The sequence below is a fragment of the Hylobates moloch genome, unplaced genomic scaffold (genome assembly GCF_009828535.3).
Source record: "Hylobates moloch isolate HMO894 unplaced genomic scaffold, HMol_V3 SCAFFOLD_10, whole genome shotgun sequence".
NCBI classification, from domain to species: domain Eukaryota; kingdom Metazoa; phylum Chordata; class Mammalia; order Primates; family Hylobatidae; genus Hylobates; species Hylobates moloch.
In genome coordinates this window covers 84,351,377-84,369,227 of record NW_026652285.1, presented here as the reverse complement: position 1 = coordinate 84,369,227, position 17,851 = coordinate 84,351,377, and the positions used below count along the sequence as shown (strand labels likewise).

At 35.3% G+C, this 17,851-nt stretch overlaps 1 protein-coding gene across 19 annotated transcripts in view; it reads left to right on the top strand.

The window, feature by feature from the left end:
• The window catches only part of PTBP3 (polypyrimidine tract binding protein 3), a 167,900-nt gene extending 150,516 nt beyond the window's left edge, over positions 1 to 17,384 (top strand). For 16 of the 19 annotated variants that reach the window (XM_058444827.1, XM_058444826.1, XM_058444828.1 and 13 more), the window contains 7 exons: positions 169 to 246; positions 2,834 to 2,973; positions 3,644 to 3,677; positions 6,600 to 6,692; positions 7,436 to 7,652; positions 10,867 to 10,944; positions 11,094 to 11,232. In XM_058444827.1, coding sequence (XP_058300810.1) covers positions 169 to 246; positions 2,834 to 2,973; positions 3,644 to 3,677; positions 6,600 to 6,692; positions 7,436 to 7,652; positions 10,867 to 10,944; positions 11,094 to 11,226 — 773 coding nt within the window. In that variant the 3' untranslated portion in view covers positions 11,227 to 11,232. Of the gene's footprint in view, positions 1 to 168; positions 247 to 2,833; positions 2,974 to 3,643; positions 3,678 to 6,599; positions 6,693 to 7,435; positions 7,653 to 10,866; positions 10,945 to 11,093 lie in introns of all 19 variants that reach the window. The other 3 variants (XM_058444822.1, XM_058444823.1, XM_032164886.2) reach the window with 2 other exon arrangements.
• Positions 17,385 to 17,851: the final 467 nt, after the last annotated feature.

Genomic DNA, 17,851 nt, shown 5'->3' with positions numbered 1-17,851 from the left:
AAGTGGCAGAGGCTCTTTATACGTTAAAAGATCACTTGTTGAACAGATCTTTACTCCGTAACAGAATCTCTTTGTTAGTAATATACTTTCATAGAGCCATTTTATATTGCTTTGATAACGATATTTATAGAAGGTGGTATGTTTACTTTAGCTTCTGTCTCCCATTAGGTGCACCAGGTATAATTTCTTCACCATATGCAGGGGCTGCTGGATTTGCCCCAGCCATTGGATTTCCTCAAGCTACAGGTGATTCTTTTAAGTTGGATTTGAAATGACTTTTAATGAAGTTGTATATTTTCTAGGAACTTAAGAAGAAGAATGTTATCATATTTGAAGAATTTACCATAAAGCATTATACATATCAGCTGTAGAAGTGTAGTGATTTGTATGATACATAGCCTCCTTGTTATTTACAAATTATTCTCTCTGGTCCCATTTTTAATTCCAATAATCCATTATGTGTTCTGCATCATTTATGTTTGCTTTTGGCACAAATAACTATAGGCTAACTACATTAAATAACCTTAGATTTGCCTTTCCAGTTGTTACATAAAATGTATAAGCTGCTTCTGTCTTTACTGATAAGCTTATCAATTATGTGTTGAACAGACCTGTCTTATCTTTGGGCCTTCAATGCCTTTGACAGTACTCAACAAATAATATGCAGTCATGCTATACATTCACTATTCATCTTCGGAAAACCTTTTGTCATTAATGCGTTTTGACGATTATGATATAGGGGTATGCATGCTGTTTATTTCAGGGGATATATATTTTGTCTCTTTAGCTAATGGAGGTAATTAAGAGATAGGAGTTGATTAATACTTTGATAGTGATTCCCATTATTTTCCAAATAGTAAGCAAAATGAATTTGATTATAATTTAAGGAAAAGAGACAATATTACTTTATGGTTTTATCTCTGGTGTCTAAAGAAAACACTGAGGTTGGTGATTAGGGGAGTGACAGAGTGGTAAGCCTACTCCACGTATTTCCAACTTAAACTGATTTGTGATTGTAACTACATTTTAAATTGCAACATAGCTGCTTTCTGGCAGTAATCTTTATAGTCTAACCTTTGAATTCTGGGAATTTTAACTACTCTTCTTTTGTTGTTGTTGTTGTTGTTGTTGTTGTTGTTGTTGTTGTTGTTTTGAGACAGATAGCTTGCTCTGTTGCCCAGGCTGGAATGCAGTGGTGCAATCTTGGCTTACTGCAACCTCCACTTCCTGGGTTCAAACGATTCTCATGCCTCAGCCTTCTGCGTAGCTGGGACTAGAAGTGCATGTCGCCACGCCCAGCTAATTTTTGTATTTTTAGTAGAGATGGGGTTTCACCGTGTTGGCCAGGCTGGTCTCAAACTCCTGGCCTCAAGTAATTGGCCTGCCTCAGCCTCCCAAAGTGCTGGGATTAAAGGGTGAGCCACTGCACCTGGCCAATAACTACTCTCTTTTTGATGGAGAGGATGGAGTTAACAGAAAAAGTGATATGAAGGTTGAGGTTTTAAATTTTACCATCTTGGTGGTTTTTAGTATATCTTAACATATGTTTAATTAAGTAAATATTCTACCTAATATGTTAAAAACATAGTTTTATTTATTTGAAGCTCCTCAAGGTTTAATAATTGGTGGACATTTTGATATGTTTTCCCTCATTTTGGATATTTCTTTTAGATATACTCTATGTATAAATATTAATTAATATTAAGAAAGATGAAAAGTGAATAAAAGAGGGCTTCTGACTTGATAAGACTTTTAAGCTGATAGAAGATAAACACACACACACACACACACACACACACCCCCTACAGTGTAGCTCAACTGTGCTCTTAGCTCATGAATAACAGACATACAAACAGCAAAAGTTATGCAAAAGTCAGGGTTGGACTGGAGGGGCATGGGAATATGTCATGTGAGGGCTGTTGATTTCATGCAGTAGTATTCAGCCTGAGAATGTGGTCTGCACAGTTTTAAAATTAAGCAGTATGGATGATGGCAGTTGTGACCTTCTTAGACTATCAAGCAGAATAGGCTGAATGTAAAATATATTATAATTTAATTACATGATTTGTGGTGAAGTGGCCAGACTTTATTTTAAAGAGTCATTAAATTAAGGAATTGGTTCATTTTGCATAAACTAGGGGTTTTACCTTAGACAGTTTTTAAACTGAGAACACAAAATAGTGGGAAAGTGTGCTGTTTTAAGTATAGTGTCAGTATTCTGGTGTTAACTGAGCTTTCAGGATTTCCATAGTACCTAGAGAAGTAGAGAGCTCAGAACATTTCTGCCACAAAAGAATATTGAATTCTGTAAATATCTATTTTGGTCAGAATAATATTTAATATAGCATTTTATACAGTCACAAAATGTTTTTCCCATATAAAATGTCATATAGCACTACCTAGCATGCATGTTTTTGACTTCTGCTGAAGGACTGTAAAAAAATACATATCTGATTTTATGGTAGAAGTCAGTATGAAAAGCATATACACTTGATAGAAGGGTGTTAGGATATATCTATTGTAAGAAACAGAGGGAGTGTTTGTAGTTGATAGACCCTCTGAAAAGCCTAATAGCGTTAGGCCCAGTGAGTTCAGTTACTCTGCAGAGTACTGTGTGGATAATAGAGCACTAAGTATAATAATGTCAGCAGATGAGGAGCTCAGCTTGCAGACAGACTCTGTAGGGCAGAAAATTGGCCTTCAGTATCTTTATGGTAGCCTTGACACATTTTCTTTCTGTATTTTTCCTTTCCTCTTTATTTACTTATATTCTATCAAGTGTTACAATTCTTCAAATAATTAGAATATGAAATGCTTTTGGTATTTTTAAAAGGTCTATCAGTTCCAGCTGTTCCTGGAGCTCTTGGTCCTCTCACAATCACCTCCTCTGCTGTCACTGGAAGGATGGCCATTCCTGGGGCTGGTGGTATACCAGGAAATTCTGTTCTGCTCGTCACAAATCTCAATCCTGATGTGAGTTGAAAAGTATTATATGTAAATAGTCTTTCAGGAGAAGGTATAGTAGCACTTCTTTTTCTTTTCTTTTCTTTTCTTTTCTTTTCTTTTCTTTTCTTTTCTTTTTTCTTTTCTTTTCTTTTCTTTTCTTTTCTTTTCTTTTCTTTTCTTTTCTTTTCTTTCTTTTCTTTCTTTCCAGGTTTCACTCTGTTACTCAGGCTCGAGTGTGGTGCTGCATTCACTCACTGCGACCTCTGCTTCCTGGGCTCAAGTGATCCTCCCACCTCAGACTCTCAAGTAGCTAGGACTACAGGCGCCCACTACTACGCCTGGCTAATTTTTTTTTTTTAATTCTTTTGTAGAAACAGTATCTTGCTATGTTGTCCAGGCTGGTCTCGAGCTCCTGGGCTCAAGCGATCCACCCACCTCAGCCTCCCACAGTGCTGGGATTATAGGTGTGAGCCACCATGCCCAGCCATGGTAGCTTCTGATCCAGGGTTGTATTCAAATTAAAATGCTTAAGTTTGTTTTAAGAACTTTTATTAAAATTCATCACTAAGTATATACAGAAGAAGCATATAAAACCATGCCTTAAAATAAAATCAACTGCCATTACAGTATAAATAAACTTATTTTCAATTTTTACTTAAATTATTGTCAGACACTTACTTTGTGTTACCCTTTACAGCTTATCACACCACATGGGCTTTTTATCCTATTTGGTAAGTTCATTTTTGCTATTTTAATATTGTCTACAGGTGTGAATTGAGCACATTTCACTTTTTTAGTAATGTATATTGATTACTTCTGTGTGCCAAGTATTGTGCTGACACTGAGGATAAAACAGTGAATAAGACTTAGTAAGTTATTACAATGATGATTTATAGTATGGGAAATAGAGGTTTTGTAAAAGGAGTGTAACGCAGGGAGGCCTAACCTCGCAGAGGGACTCAATAGAAATGATAGTTAAGCTGAGTTGTTCAACATGAGTAAGAATCAGCCAGGCAGAAAGGGAGGACAATGTCTTCACAGCGAGGGGGAGAGGGGAGAGATGGGTCCTGGTGCATGGAAGTGAAGGAAGCCCAGTGGTGAGCATAGGTAAGCATAACGGAGACCTGGTGTAGGTGGACAGCTGCGGAGGGTCAAAATCGTGAAGAGCTGTTAAAAGCTTTGTTAAGGAATTTGGTTTTTACCTAAGAACAATCGGAAGCCATTGAATAGTTTTAAGGCAAGAGAGTGGCGTAATGCGATTCAGGTTTTAAAAATAGTCTCCAAACTTTCGAACAGCATAGAAATATGAGAACAATGAAATAAGCAATATTTACTATTTTAAAGATTTTTATTAATGAGTTTATTTTTCCATAAAACGTGATTATCATCTATGAGCAGTATGATTAATATGCTTTGATATTACTAAAAATCCTTGTTTTCATTTTGATTCAGTATTCCAAGGATAGATTATTTCACTACTTGATTTTAATGGTTGTCATAGCTGAAGAAGATAAATCATAAATATAATCTAAATGCAGGGGTTTCATTGTTGCTGTACTTCAATAATTATTTCATTAAATTTTTCATGTAATCCACCAATTTTTGTCATATTTTATCTAGAAAAGTTAGATTTTTTTTCCCCTTAAATCAGTGGGTCTTGAAAACTTGTATTTGAATATGTCTAACAAATAGTTAAAACTCACTGATATGCTTCATTTGTAAGATTTTTAAAACAAGATAGAAAATTGTTTCCAAATTTTTTGAATGTGATAGTTTTAGAGACAGGGTCTCTGTTTCCCAGGCTGGAGTGCAATGGCGTGATCATAACTCACTGTAGTCTCAAACTCTTGGGCTCAAGCAGTCCTCCTCCCTCAGCCTTCCGAGTAGCTGGGATTATAAGTGCAAGCCACAACACCAGGCTGATAGGTTTTTTTAATGGAATTTTTTCAGATGTAATTTACAGCCATACAGTTTACCTGCTTTGGGTTTACAACTCATGATTTTTAGTAAATTCACAGTTGTGTGGCCATCACTACAGTCCAATTTTAGAAAATTTTCAACGCCCCAGAGAAATTCCTCATGCTCATTTGCAGTCACTGTAAAAGTTTTTATTAATGATTGATGCATGTAATTTTCAGTAATAAAATCATGTGTTAATAATACATTTTAATATATGACTCTTTTCTAGCCAAAGCATGTTTCATACTAAAAGTAGTTAATTTCTCACTCATTTAAAAAACGGCTGGGTTCAGTAGCTCATGCCTGTAATCCTAACACTTTGGGAGGCCAAGGCAGGAGGATCAGATTGTTTGAGACCAACCTGGACCAGATAGACCCCATCTCTACAAAAAATAAACACCCACATTTTGTAAAACAAATTGTATATGTTTAGTTTTTAAAGAGTAGTTACATTACCATCTTGTTGTTTCTGAGAAAGGTAGCAAATTCAGAATACTTGTCTCTGTTTTAAATTTTTAAAGTGCCATTAGTATGATAATGATGTAACTATTGAAAGATTTGTTGTTGTTGTTGTTTTTGTTTTTGTTTTTTTTTTGAGACAGGGTCTTATTCTGTCGCCCAGGCTGGAGTGCAGTGGCACAATCTTGGCTCACTGCAACCTCCACCTCCCAGGTTCAAGCAATTTTCCCACCTCAGCCTCCCAAGTAGCTGGGACTACAGGTGTGCGCCACTAGGCCTGACTAATTTTTGTATTTTTTGGTAGAGACAGGGTTTCACCATGTTGGCCAGGCTGGTCTCGAATTCCTGACCTCAACTGATCCACCCACCTGGGCCTCCCAAAGTGCTGGGATTACAGGTGTGAGCCACTGTGCCCTACTGAAAGATCTTATTTTTACAATATTAATGATACTCTGTAGCACATAAACTGAAATATATTGTAATACACTGAATGAAAAAATCGAGTGAGACTGGAATTGACTTTGTAGAACCTGTTGGCTTTAATTTTATCTATATATTGAAAATTCAAAAACTGTAGTTTTTTAATATTGGTTTATATAAACAGATTAGTATACATAAGAGTTTGATTATTATCTTTCCATACCCCCAGTGAATCATTTTACCCATCCTTTAGGATATGGGACCCACTTTGGGGGAACACTAGGGTAGAAAAGTTGAGAGTAATAAGATCAGTTAGGATCAGTTAGGTTGTGGTAGTCCCAGTATGAAATGATGTGGATAGCTTTAATGATAGCGAGGATTGGGAGAGGTGGACAAATATGAGAGATATTTAGACCATAGAATCAATGGGTACTGGTGATTGATTGGGTGGGTGTCAGGGTTTGAGGAAAGGAAGAAGTCAAAAGATGATTCCCAGGTGTCTGACTGGAGCAACTGTGTGAATGATGGTATTTATCTACAGCTTTAGTGAGCACTGGGAGTGGGGAGAGGAAAGGGGGGATGAATCATTTTGGGACATAATAAATTTAGAGTGTTTATGGGATGTCCAAGTGAAAAAGAGTAAGTACACGAATAGATCTGGAACTTGGAAGAGATAAAAATTGGCAAGTGTATGTATGGAATTGCCAAGGGAGAGTATATAGTATAAGAAATGCCTTCTTTAAGTATATTAGTAAAATTAATTAAACACAACACAATCAGACGTTAAACACAGTGTTTTGTTTTGTTTTAATTAGGAGTCTATGGTGATGTACATCGAGTGAAGATTATGTTTAATAAGAAGGAAAATGCCTTGGTTCAGATGGCAGATGCAAATCAAGCTCAGCTAGGTACTAATGATTAATAATTATTAATAATGCAAACTTGCCCCTTTTATGTGTGAATTTTCCTTCAAAATAACACAGCTAGTAGGAATATGATTTTACAAAAGAACACCTCCTTGTGATAATGCCTTCATTATTATTTGCATCTGTCTGTATGTTAAGATTAAAAAATATTCATCACTCTTAAGTCTGAAGTTCATTTGTCTACTTAACATATTGTTAATTTCTAGTGCTTTGACCCTAGGGTTTTTCCATTAAGTTTAATAAGCATGATTTGTTTTATTTCATTTTATTTATTTATTTTCCTTCCAAATTAAGTTTTCTGTAACCATTGAGTGGCTTAAAAGTTTGGGCAAACTTTGTAATGATGATACAAGAAAGGATTCATGGCTTCACTGTTATAAAAGCTGTAAAGTATTACTCAAAATTTCTTATAAAAATGCCTTGCTTGAGATAAAACTAATATATTCAGTAACCATTTCATGAATACTTACTATGTTCCAGGCACTCTGAAACTTCATAGCAGTCTGCTCAGAAAATATTTTTTGTTTGTTTTAAATTGCTTTTGTTATAGTGAAATGAAGTCATTTAATATATTTCCTTGAGGGTTTTTGAATTTTGAAACTTTTTCACCCTCAAACTGACAATACAGTTTTAAATAACTACATAAAAATAATTTATGGTAATGTTGACAGATACTACTGAGAAATCTAATACCCAAACTTTAAAATTTTCTTCCCATGCACTAGCAATGAACCATCTAAGTGGTCAAAGACTTTATGGGAAAGTGCTTCGTGCTACACTGTCCAAACATCAAGCAGTACAGCTTCCTCGAGAGGGACAAGAAGACCAAGGTTTGACTAAGGATTTCAGCAATAGTCCTTTGCATCGCTTTAAAAAGCCGGGCTCTAAAAACTTCCAGAATATCTTTCCACCATCAGCCACTCTGCATCTTTCCAACATTCCGTACGTACCTAATAAGTTATTAATCACTTAGATGATTAATAATCTATAATACGTGATTTGGGAGAGGTTAAAACCTCTGAAATTGTTCTAACCTAGCAGTTGTCCTGGTCAACAATTTCTGATAAGATTATTTATTTGCCATCATGCCTTCAGAAGGTTATCTCCAATCTTACACTCTAAAATAGAAAGATACCTGTTTTAAAATTTTCTTTTCAAATAGAGAATTCACAACTAGTTATTTTTCAGTTATCAAAGTTCATAAAAAAATAATTCTAGGCAGAAGTATTCCATTGGCACGTATTTGTCCATCTGTTTGTAGAAGTAATGACTCTTATGTTAACCAATATGGCAAAATCAAATAAATTGTATATCTAAGAATTTGGTAAAAATGGATTTCATACTTTTTATCTACAAGCTGTAAAGCCATAGATATGTTAATTACTTAAAAGCTAAAAGTTATTTTCCTGTAGCCACTGTACAGGTCTCTTTATTAACCAGTGTTGTATGCGTGCTTTAGTTATCTTCAAACTCAGGGATTGACAACCTGTAGCCTATGGCTGTTTTTGTATGGCCTATGAGCTAAGAATGATTTTTACATTTTAAAATGGAAGCAAAATATTTTGTGATATGAGAAAATTATATAAAATTCAAAATTCACCTTTTATAAAGTTTCATGTAACATAGCTGTCTGTACTCATTCACTTACGTGTTATTTATGGCTGCTTTTGAGCTACAACAGCAAAGCTGATTAGTTGCAGCAGAGACAATATGGTCCATACAGCCTAAGATATTTACTGTCTGGCCCTTTAAAGAAAATATCTGGCAATCTCTGTCCTAATTGTTGAAGTCCTTAATGTACAAAAATGGCAGTTTTGTTCATGGACTTTGGAAATTGTTAAAACAAAAAAATGGCAGTTTTGTATAATTTGAACTAATACATAAAGGAGGCTATAAGCTTTGGAAAAGAGGTAAAAGCTGTGGGGGATGTGTGTGTATGTGTGTAAAAATTTAAAAACTTGAGGGTATAGAGAGGGGTGAAGTCTGGAACATTATTGAGAATGAGAATGGGAAGTGAATAGGAATAGAGAATAATTACTCAGAAGAATGCTGAATATCCAGCCTCCCTGCTGGTCTCCAGTTAGGCTGCATGGAGAAACCTTGAATCCAAGTTGGGCAATGGATCAAACCTCATACCAGCCAGGAAACTGGTAGAGTCAAGGAAAAAAAAAAAAAAGTAGATTAAAAGTAGATTACATGGACTGAGAAATTTAGCAGCTCATTACTGTGGAGTGTAGGGTAAATGGACAACAATTAGATACTGAGGCAGGCACCTGTCATCATTAGCTTATAATTTTTTTTAATTAATAGATTTTTTTTTGAGACAGGGACTCCCTCTGTTGCCCAGGCTGTAGTGCAGTGGTGTGATCTCAGCTCACTGCATCCTCTGCCTCCCAATCTCAAGTGATCTTCCCACCTCAGCTTTCCAAGTAGCTGGGACTACAGGTATCGGCATGCCCAGCTAATTTTTTTGTATTTTTTTGTAGAGACAGGGTTTCACCATCTGCCCAGACAGATCTCTAACTTCTGAGCTCAAGCAATCTGCCTCCCAAAGTGTTGGGATTAGAGACATGAACCACTGTGCCCAGCTCTGTTGTTAGCTTTTTAAATATACCACATCACGCAGGAGCTGGGCTCCAGTTGCAGCCTATATAGGACATGTAGGAAGAAGAAGAAAGGATATTAATATTCTTCCAAGTTCTGGGTACTGTACTGGTGCTTTACACAGGTTGCCTCATTTAATCTCCATAACAACCTTTTTTAAAAAAAATTGTGATAAAATACACATAATGTAAAAATTACAGTTTTAACTATTTTTAAGTGTACAGTCCAGTATACATTCACATTAATTGCTTTACACATTATTGTGCGACTGTCACCTCTGGCCATCTATAGAACCTTTTCATCATCCCAAACTGAAACTCTGTACCCATTAAGCAGTAACCACCTTTTTCCTCCTAACTCCCAGCTCCTGGTATCCACTATTCATGTTGTTGTTGGCATTATTATCCATAATAACCTTTGAAGTGAGGTCAGTATTTTCATTGTATTAATGAAACTGAGACTTAGGTTAAATAATTTACTCTAAGTGATATACAAATGAGTGAGGAATAGAATGTGAACTCAGGTCTGTCTTCCTACAGAGCTAATGATTGTTCTGCTATACTGTCCTTGTTGGCAGTTGTGAGATGAATCTACTTTTAGTTAGTTGACTGTCATATGATAGACCACTATATTAGTTGTGTACGGCTGTATAACCGATCACCCCAGACTTAACAGCTTAACACAGTAGTAAATGTTTATTATCTCATACTGTTACTGTGAGTCAGGAATCTAGAAGTGGCTTAGCTGGGTGGCTTTGGCTGTCTGTCATAAAGTTGTCATCAAGATGCGAGGCAAGGATGTGGTCATCTGAAGGTTTTAACTGGAGGTAGAGGATCCATTTCCAAAATGGCTTAGTTATGTGCCTGTTTGTTGACCGAAGGCCCCAGTTCCTTGTCATGAGGACTTCTCCATAGTGTCTTCATGGTGTCCTTCCAAAGCTAACGATTCAGGAGAGGACATAGTAGAAACCACAACGTCTCTCAGCTTCAAAAGTCACACATTGTCATTTCTACAGTATCCTAAGTGTTTACAGAGGATACCTGTGTTTTCTATGGGAGGGAAATAAACAAGGGCATGCATATGAGCAGGCAAGAGTAATTGGGGGCCACCTTAGAGCCTGACAGCCACATACACACATTCAGAATTACCCTGCAAACAGTTGAAAATGTAGAACTCCAGACTGTAGCAGACAAATCAGAGCTAGGAAACTTTGGAAGTACTACAGTTGATTACTGAAGCCAGTGGTATGACTAATAAGAATAAATATAGATTCCAGGCACAGCTGCATTAAAAGAAAAAAGAATATAGAAATATTTTTCTTGCCCTTTATATACCTGTGCATGTCTTCTGCAAGGATTGAGACAAAATTCCATTGCTTGAGGATACATGTCAGTTTTTGAACATCTTTCAGGGAACTTCCAAATCAAGTCTTTGTCATATGGCTTAATAATTCTGTTTGAAATGTACTCTAGAGATTTGATGATTGCAAGAGTTAATCTGCTTCACTTGAGAATGCGGCCCAGGTAGTTGACTCCGTCTGATGTTTTCACAGCCCTTCTGTTACAGTGGATGATCTGAAGAACCTTTTCATAGAAGCTGGATGTTCAGTGAAGGCTTTTAAATTCTTTCAGTAAGTCTTTGCTTCCAACAAATACATTAAAATTATTTAATATGGTATGCAAATTTTAAAGGTAGTTCAGTGAAGTCTTCTGGTGGAGGAAGGAGTTTGGAAGCAAAATTCATTCTAAATACTTTCTGTATTTCTTATACCATTTTCAGGAAAGATCGCAAAATGGCGCTCATTCAATTGGGATCTGTGGAAGAAGCAATTCAGGCCCTCATTGAGCTTCATAACCATGACCTTGGAGAAAATCACCACCTCAGAGTTTCCTTCTCAAAATCTACAATCTGACTTTTCTGTGAATTTTTCTCCTAAAACTGGACCATAATTTCAGTAAAACCTTCAGACATAGACTGAAGCATCTCAAGACCAATTTTGCCTCTTTCACAAAAATAACTTTCTGAGTTTGATATTCAAGTATATTTTAAAAGTCAAGGGATTTTTTTTTTTTTTTTATTCCCCCTGCCCCCGCCAGTCAAAGGTTTCTTTTCCCTTTTTACCATGGTTTCTACAAAAATAACTTTCAGGAAAAAGAAAATCAGGAAAAAAAATTTTTTTTAAATAATCTTATTCCCTATATTAAATTAGATTTGAAGAGGATTAACTTTGTTTTAGTTTGGGTCCAGATCAGCCTTATACAACGTTTCTAAACTCATTTGTACTTTTAAAAAATTTAAACACAGACTTCTAAAATTACTTGATGTAAGTAATTTAAATCACTTATGACCAGGTTATTAACCTTATGAATCAGAAGTCTGACCCTTGTAGGAAATTATATTCACTTATAAAGTACATCAGATCTTTGCCATATATTGATGATTATTATGCATAAACACATTGAGTTGTGTTGGAAGCAGATTTATAAACCTGCATGTTTTCTTTGAATGATTTCTTTTTTTTCACTGTAAGACACTCCTTTAAATAATGCCTATCTTTAACTTTTTAAGACTATTTGGAAAAATGCGGTGTCTCAGCTATCCCCAGGGAAATTAAGTGGAATCCAACTAAGATCTGTTAAGAAGATGTCAGAATAGCTCATAATTGTATTAGGAAAAAATCATGTTTTAAATTTCAAAATGACACTTACTTGTCAAGTAATATGATCTTGGAAAATTTTAAAGAAAAATAATCCTACTTATAAACTACTTTTTTATAATTGTTTTCAGAAAAAAAGTTTACAGTCTTAAGGAAAATATTCAGGTCTATCATATGGTTTGACAGATTTTTTAAAAGTTATTTTTGGTAAGGTCTTCTTTTAGAAAAAAATTAATCTCAAGGGTTTTTTGTACCACTATAATCTCTAATACTTACTCAGAATTACTGTGTATTTACTTAATTTCTTATTATGTGCCTTATTATGTGCTTAAGATACAATAGGTTAGAGTTTAATCTAAATATCTTGAAAGCTATATTGTGGGCTTGGTAAGCATTTTGTTTTTTCTTTCTCTGTTTTGGTAAGGATTTAAAATTTTTTTCATTGCAGTTTTAAGTGGTTTTCAATAAGTAATAGTTTTTATCAAATTTTTGGTGCTTGGTGCAGAGATGGTGTGGGGAAGGGTGAATGGTTTTGGGAATAGTTCAGTGCACACCTGTAGGCCTCTTTACATTGTGACTGATAGGGGTTATTGCATATCAATTTGGGGCTGTAGAGTGCAATCTCAGTTTCATCTTTATCACCCATCAGAATTTGTCTCAGGATTACTTGGTTTTTCTCAGTCCTTAAGCAAGAACTGCTTTTCTTTGTTAATGTGACTTCATTACTGAGTACCCACGTATTTGGAGTATGAGAAGGTGGGTTATTTCTCATACTCTGCCCCTCTCTTTTTCGTTGAATGTGAGAGTACATTTTAATGTTGCTTCAGTGATTGTATAATGTAAAATTCTTTCTTTTTAATAAGAAACTTTGCTATTATTTCTTCAATTGTTGATCAGAATTTTTTAAAGCAGAATTTGTCAAAAGGGTCATTTTTTTGTCTACCCCTTTTACACTTTTCAGATTCTCAGAGTGTCTCATCTCAACTTTTAAAAGAATAAATAATATCTTGCTGGGCATGGTGGTGTGCGCCTGTAGTCCCGGCTACAGGCTGAGCCTGTAGGCAGGAGGCTATAGGCAGGAGGATCACTTGAGCCCAGGAGTTCGAGGCTGCAGTGTGCTATGATCACGTTTGTGAATAGTCACTCCACTCCAGCCCTGGAACATAGTGCGACCCTTTCTCTTAAAAGTAAAAATTAAGAAAATCTCAATCTCTTTGCTGTATTCCAGTGATTAATTTGAACATAGGGAGGTTTTTACAGAAGAAATTTTACCAAAAAATAGAGACTGCAAGAGATGATACAGATTGTTTAAAAAGCAGAATGCACTCACCACTGAGCAACACTTAGTTGGTAGAATAGAAAGGAGGGATACTAAGTTAAGACTTTTCAAATGGATCAGTTTGGCTGAATAGATAGATATGATCATGTATGTAGTTGTGGGGGTTTTTTGTTTTTTGTTTTTTTACTTATGAAATAAATTTTTACCTAGACACAAGGGGTATATGAAGGAAGAAAAAAATTTCTTTGCAAAATCTCCCCAAATTTGCTTTTTTTTCCCTTCCACACGGGCACTATTATAATTTTCAGTGCCATGTTAAATTGGATTATTTCATTTACTTTAAGTTAGGAATTACTGTGTAATTTATTAATTCATGATTCTCAGAACATTCAGCATAAGTGTAGCAGAGTTGCTAATAACGGAAAGGGATCATAGTGGTGTTGAATGTAATTTTGAAGTAGGGAATGGCCTTTTAAGTCTGAGAGAGAACATTTGAATCCTTTTCAGGGATTTGTGTAGGGGTGTGTTTGTGTGTGTGTGTGTGAATGTGTGTGTGTGTAGATAAGTGTATATACATAAATACACTCTTCTAAAGTTGTATATACATATGCACATTACATACATTTTAATTTATTGACAAAATTAACCAAATTAAGATTTGGAGATGTGGGATGTTCTTGTTTTAAAATAGCATGTTTGAAACCATCAGTTTGTGTCTAAAATTAACTGTAGCACATGGATGTTGTCCATATTAAGCTATTTGCTGTTTGAATTATAGAGGTCTACAGTATTTGTGTTGGCATAGTTTTTGTAAAAAAAGATTAAAAAATATCAGGATGGTGGAAAAACTAGATCTGTGTATTTCTGTTTTGGCATGCATTTATTCAGTATCTTCTAGCAATGGTTAATTTTTCTCTGTTGATCTACTGTAGTATCCTATTTTTAAGTTTATTTACTTTATTTTTAAGGAGTATTGTCATCACTTTTCAAGGTGTCTTGACTTCTACACAAAGTATATATATTCAAGACTTTAAAAAATAGCAGTACACATTTAACAGTAGCAAATTACACCAAAATGATTTACTTTGAGATTTGAATAATTTGCATAGCAGTAAAATGTGTTTTGTGTAACATACAAATAGAAAAATGACCCAGTATCTTAACTGATACTTACTGGAGAGTATCAGGATTACCCAGTAGCTCTTAACAGAATGCCATAAATTCTTTAAGACTAAATACTGAAATCAGTTATTTGAAGTAATGTTTCTGATTTACTGTTAAAAGTTGCCGAGCTCAGTTTTTGGAGATACCATTTCTGCCTGCGTGTTTCCTTATGAGAGTGAGGCCTTCTTTGGCTCCACCTAGTGTGATCATGGGTTCTGTTTTAGTTGATGAGAAGTGGCTCCTATGAATGCCTCTGTTCAATTTCTTTTTATTTTACTTTATTTTTTGGGGTCTCGCCATGTTTCCCAGACTGGTCTCCAACTCCTGGACTCAAGTGATTCTCCTGCTTCCACCTCCCCATAGTGCTGGGATTACAGGCATGAGCCACCACGCCTGGCTCTCGGTTCTTTTCAATGTCTCCGTGCCATCAGTCAGCAATGCTTATATGTTTAGCATATTGTCATGCAGTTTCTCTTCTGTTCCCACGAGATATTTTTGGACAAAAAATTGACAGAAGTACATGTGTTTTTCCCCACCTATGTCTCAGAAAACCTAATGTGTACTGCTATTTTTAAAACCAAAAAGAGACAGCGTGATGATGCGTAAAGCATTTCTTAGCCTTTCCTTTGTCTTGATCTGTTGTTAATGAGAACAAAACTGCCAGACTTAAAATACTCTACTATTGTGCTAAAAGAAACACAACTTAGATTGCACAAAATTTGAAAATATAACTCAGCTGTCTTTTAAAAGAGTTGTGTTGTTATCTACAAGACTATTAGCAGTCTTTTTTCAGAGCAAATTTTAACAGCTAGTTGTGAGTGGTTTAAAATATAGAAAATTATTAAAATCTTAGTTTGAGGGGTTTTACAGTGGGAGAAAAAACAGGACCAAAGTTTATGTGCCTTCTTCAGTAGTCTTAATTGACCTTTTCTTCCTATTTGAGACTAAAGTAGTATCAGTATTCTGGTTTTCAGGAAATGTGTACTATATAGTTTTAAAAGAATGTTGTCCCACCAACTATTCATCCAAGCAAAGAATTGTAACTGTATAAATAAAGTCTCAGTTACACTTTTGCCTTTATCACATAATATTCATTATAGAGCATTGTGCAGGTCCAAGAATAGAGCTGCTCAAAATCTTTGTGGTAGTTTCCTTAGTTTTTGTAACCTGAGGCATATGTTCCAGAGAACAGGGATATTTGTCTGGTCCAGTGACCTTGGTGATCTTAGTCATAATTGAAAGATGCCTATGGCATGCTTAAATCAGCATTGTCAACTGATTTGTTGTTGTTGTATTTTCATTTCTTGGATCTATGTAGTAGTTGTAATAACAGATATTTAAATAGCTATTTTTTTGATGCCATTAAAAAAATCATACTCTGGCCTTTTTTCCCCCTTACCATTGTTTCCCAGATCTTTTAAAAATTCATCCCATATCCAGAAAGTACCAGTTATAAAGATTGCTGACCAAGCAAAGTTTTGCATCAAAATGTCACCTCATTGCTCTGACCAAAGACTGACTGTTGTGGTTTTAACTCCTCTCTGTGAAGCATTTTGCATTTTCCCCAAGCTCCTTTCTGAAAGAAGACCCAGTGAAGAGTGGCCTTTACTTTCAATTTCTACTGCTGAATAGACTACTTAGAGAAAATGTGAGTTTCAGTGTGAACAGAATGGATTAAGATGACGAGTTTGATGGGCATTTTCAGTACTGTATCTCAGAAAAAAAAAAAATAGCACAGCTAGGAGCCTCTGACATTGTCTGGTGTTTTACGTGGTCTGTTCATCAAAATTCCCCTTTTCAGTTTGTAAGAATGTTCGTCTAACAGAAGAAAATGCTGTAAATATTTGTAACAACATTTTTTTTTAACAAGGCCAAAAAAGAAAAAAAGGTTTTTGGGAACAAGTGAACTTATAAAGTGGTTTTATATAAAACATCAATTGTCTTGTATATTTTGGATAAGCAGCAGTACCAGCTTTCATTTGTAACAGAGTTTGTGGCATTGGAAAAAAAGGATTCTGTGATTGTTGAAGTGAATTATGTTATAAATGCAAAGAGAAGATAAAATATTAAAAAACATATTTTCTAAATGCGTAGTGCATGGTTAATTCAAGCTTCTGTACACTACAGTATATTCCATTTTCGTTCAGTTTGTATATTTGCTGACTATTACTTGATATATCTAATCTCTTTTCCTAACAAATATAGCGTTGTAGCATGCCTTTTAATAAATGTCATGACATCTGTACTCTCTTAAAATTTTTCTGTGTTCTTGTCTGTACTTTGGGTTTCCCTTTGTCTTACCTGTAATTCTAATGATGTCCTATTTTCTTTTCTTTTCCATAGCCATCCATCTAAACGTGTCATGGTTAGAGAATAATGAGCACATATTCAAACAATGTTCAAAATGGGAAAAACACAAAATCTACTAACTGTTTCTGTCTTCATTTAGGAATAATTCTCATTTTGAGGAGCAAAGTGCTTTCCTAATCTTCCTGTGATGTACCTTGTCTGGCACCGCCCCGTAATGCAGGGGCATGGTAGCATGCTTTCTTGCTTGCACGCTCACTCTCCTTTTTCTTTCTCTCTTTCTCCCCATATGTGCAGTGCCAAACTACAGTTGGAACACTATTTCCAGTTTTGTTCAGTATTTGGCTTCCCTACCGCATTAGTATACATACACTTTGATACACAAGGTGTGATCTCAAACCAAATTTGTGTCCTTTTTAAAAAGGTAACACAGATGACAGCTGATGCTACATTCCTTTTCCTTAGACAAACGTTTTACTTCTCAGATCTTTAAAGAATTGCTGGATTGTAGAAGTCTAGAGTTAGCATTCATTGTATATTTTAGTCTCCTGGAAGTAGGAATTTAGTCTGAATGGAATAGAAAATTAGGTAACCACTACTAATCTTTGCTGGCTTACGTGTAAAATCTGTGGTCTCCATAAATACTAGAAAAATAGGTATTTTTGCATGAGGCGTTTTTATCAGGAAAAGATAAAATAACTGTATGACTATTTGAGGCTTTTATAAACTCGATTGACTGTAAAATGCTTATTTTACTCAGCAGAGGGGTTATAACCATCATTAAGTCATGCAATGACCCAAGAGACCACCTGGTTCAATTTCCAGTTAACAGCAAGGAAGCCCAGGTCTCTGTGACTTGGTCCAGTGCACTCTATTGCACCCAGGTGTTACAGTTTCATACTTCCAAGTGCTGCTAAGGTATGATCTTGAAGATCTGTACACAGTATTGGAGTGCTTATGTTTTCTCCTAAAAGCCACACAATCATACCTCATTGCAACGTAAAGACGTTGAGTAAGTGGTGAGAGTGTTTCTGATGAAGGGTAAAAATGCCTTATCTACTTCTGAAAATTTTTTAAATGTCATTTCACATTTTAAATTTGAGAAAACTAACAAAAAATGTAGTTACTGTT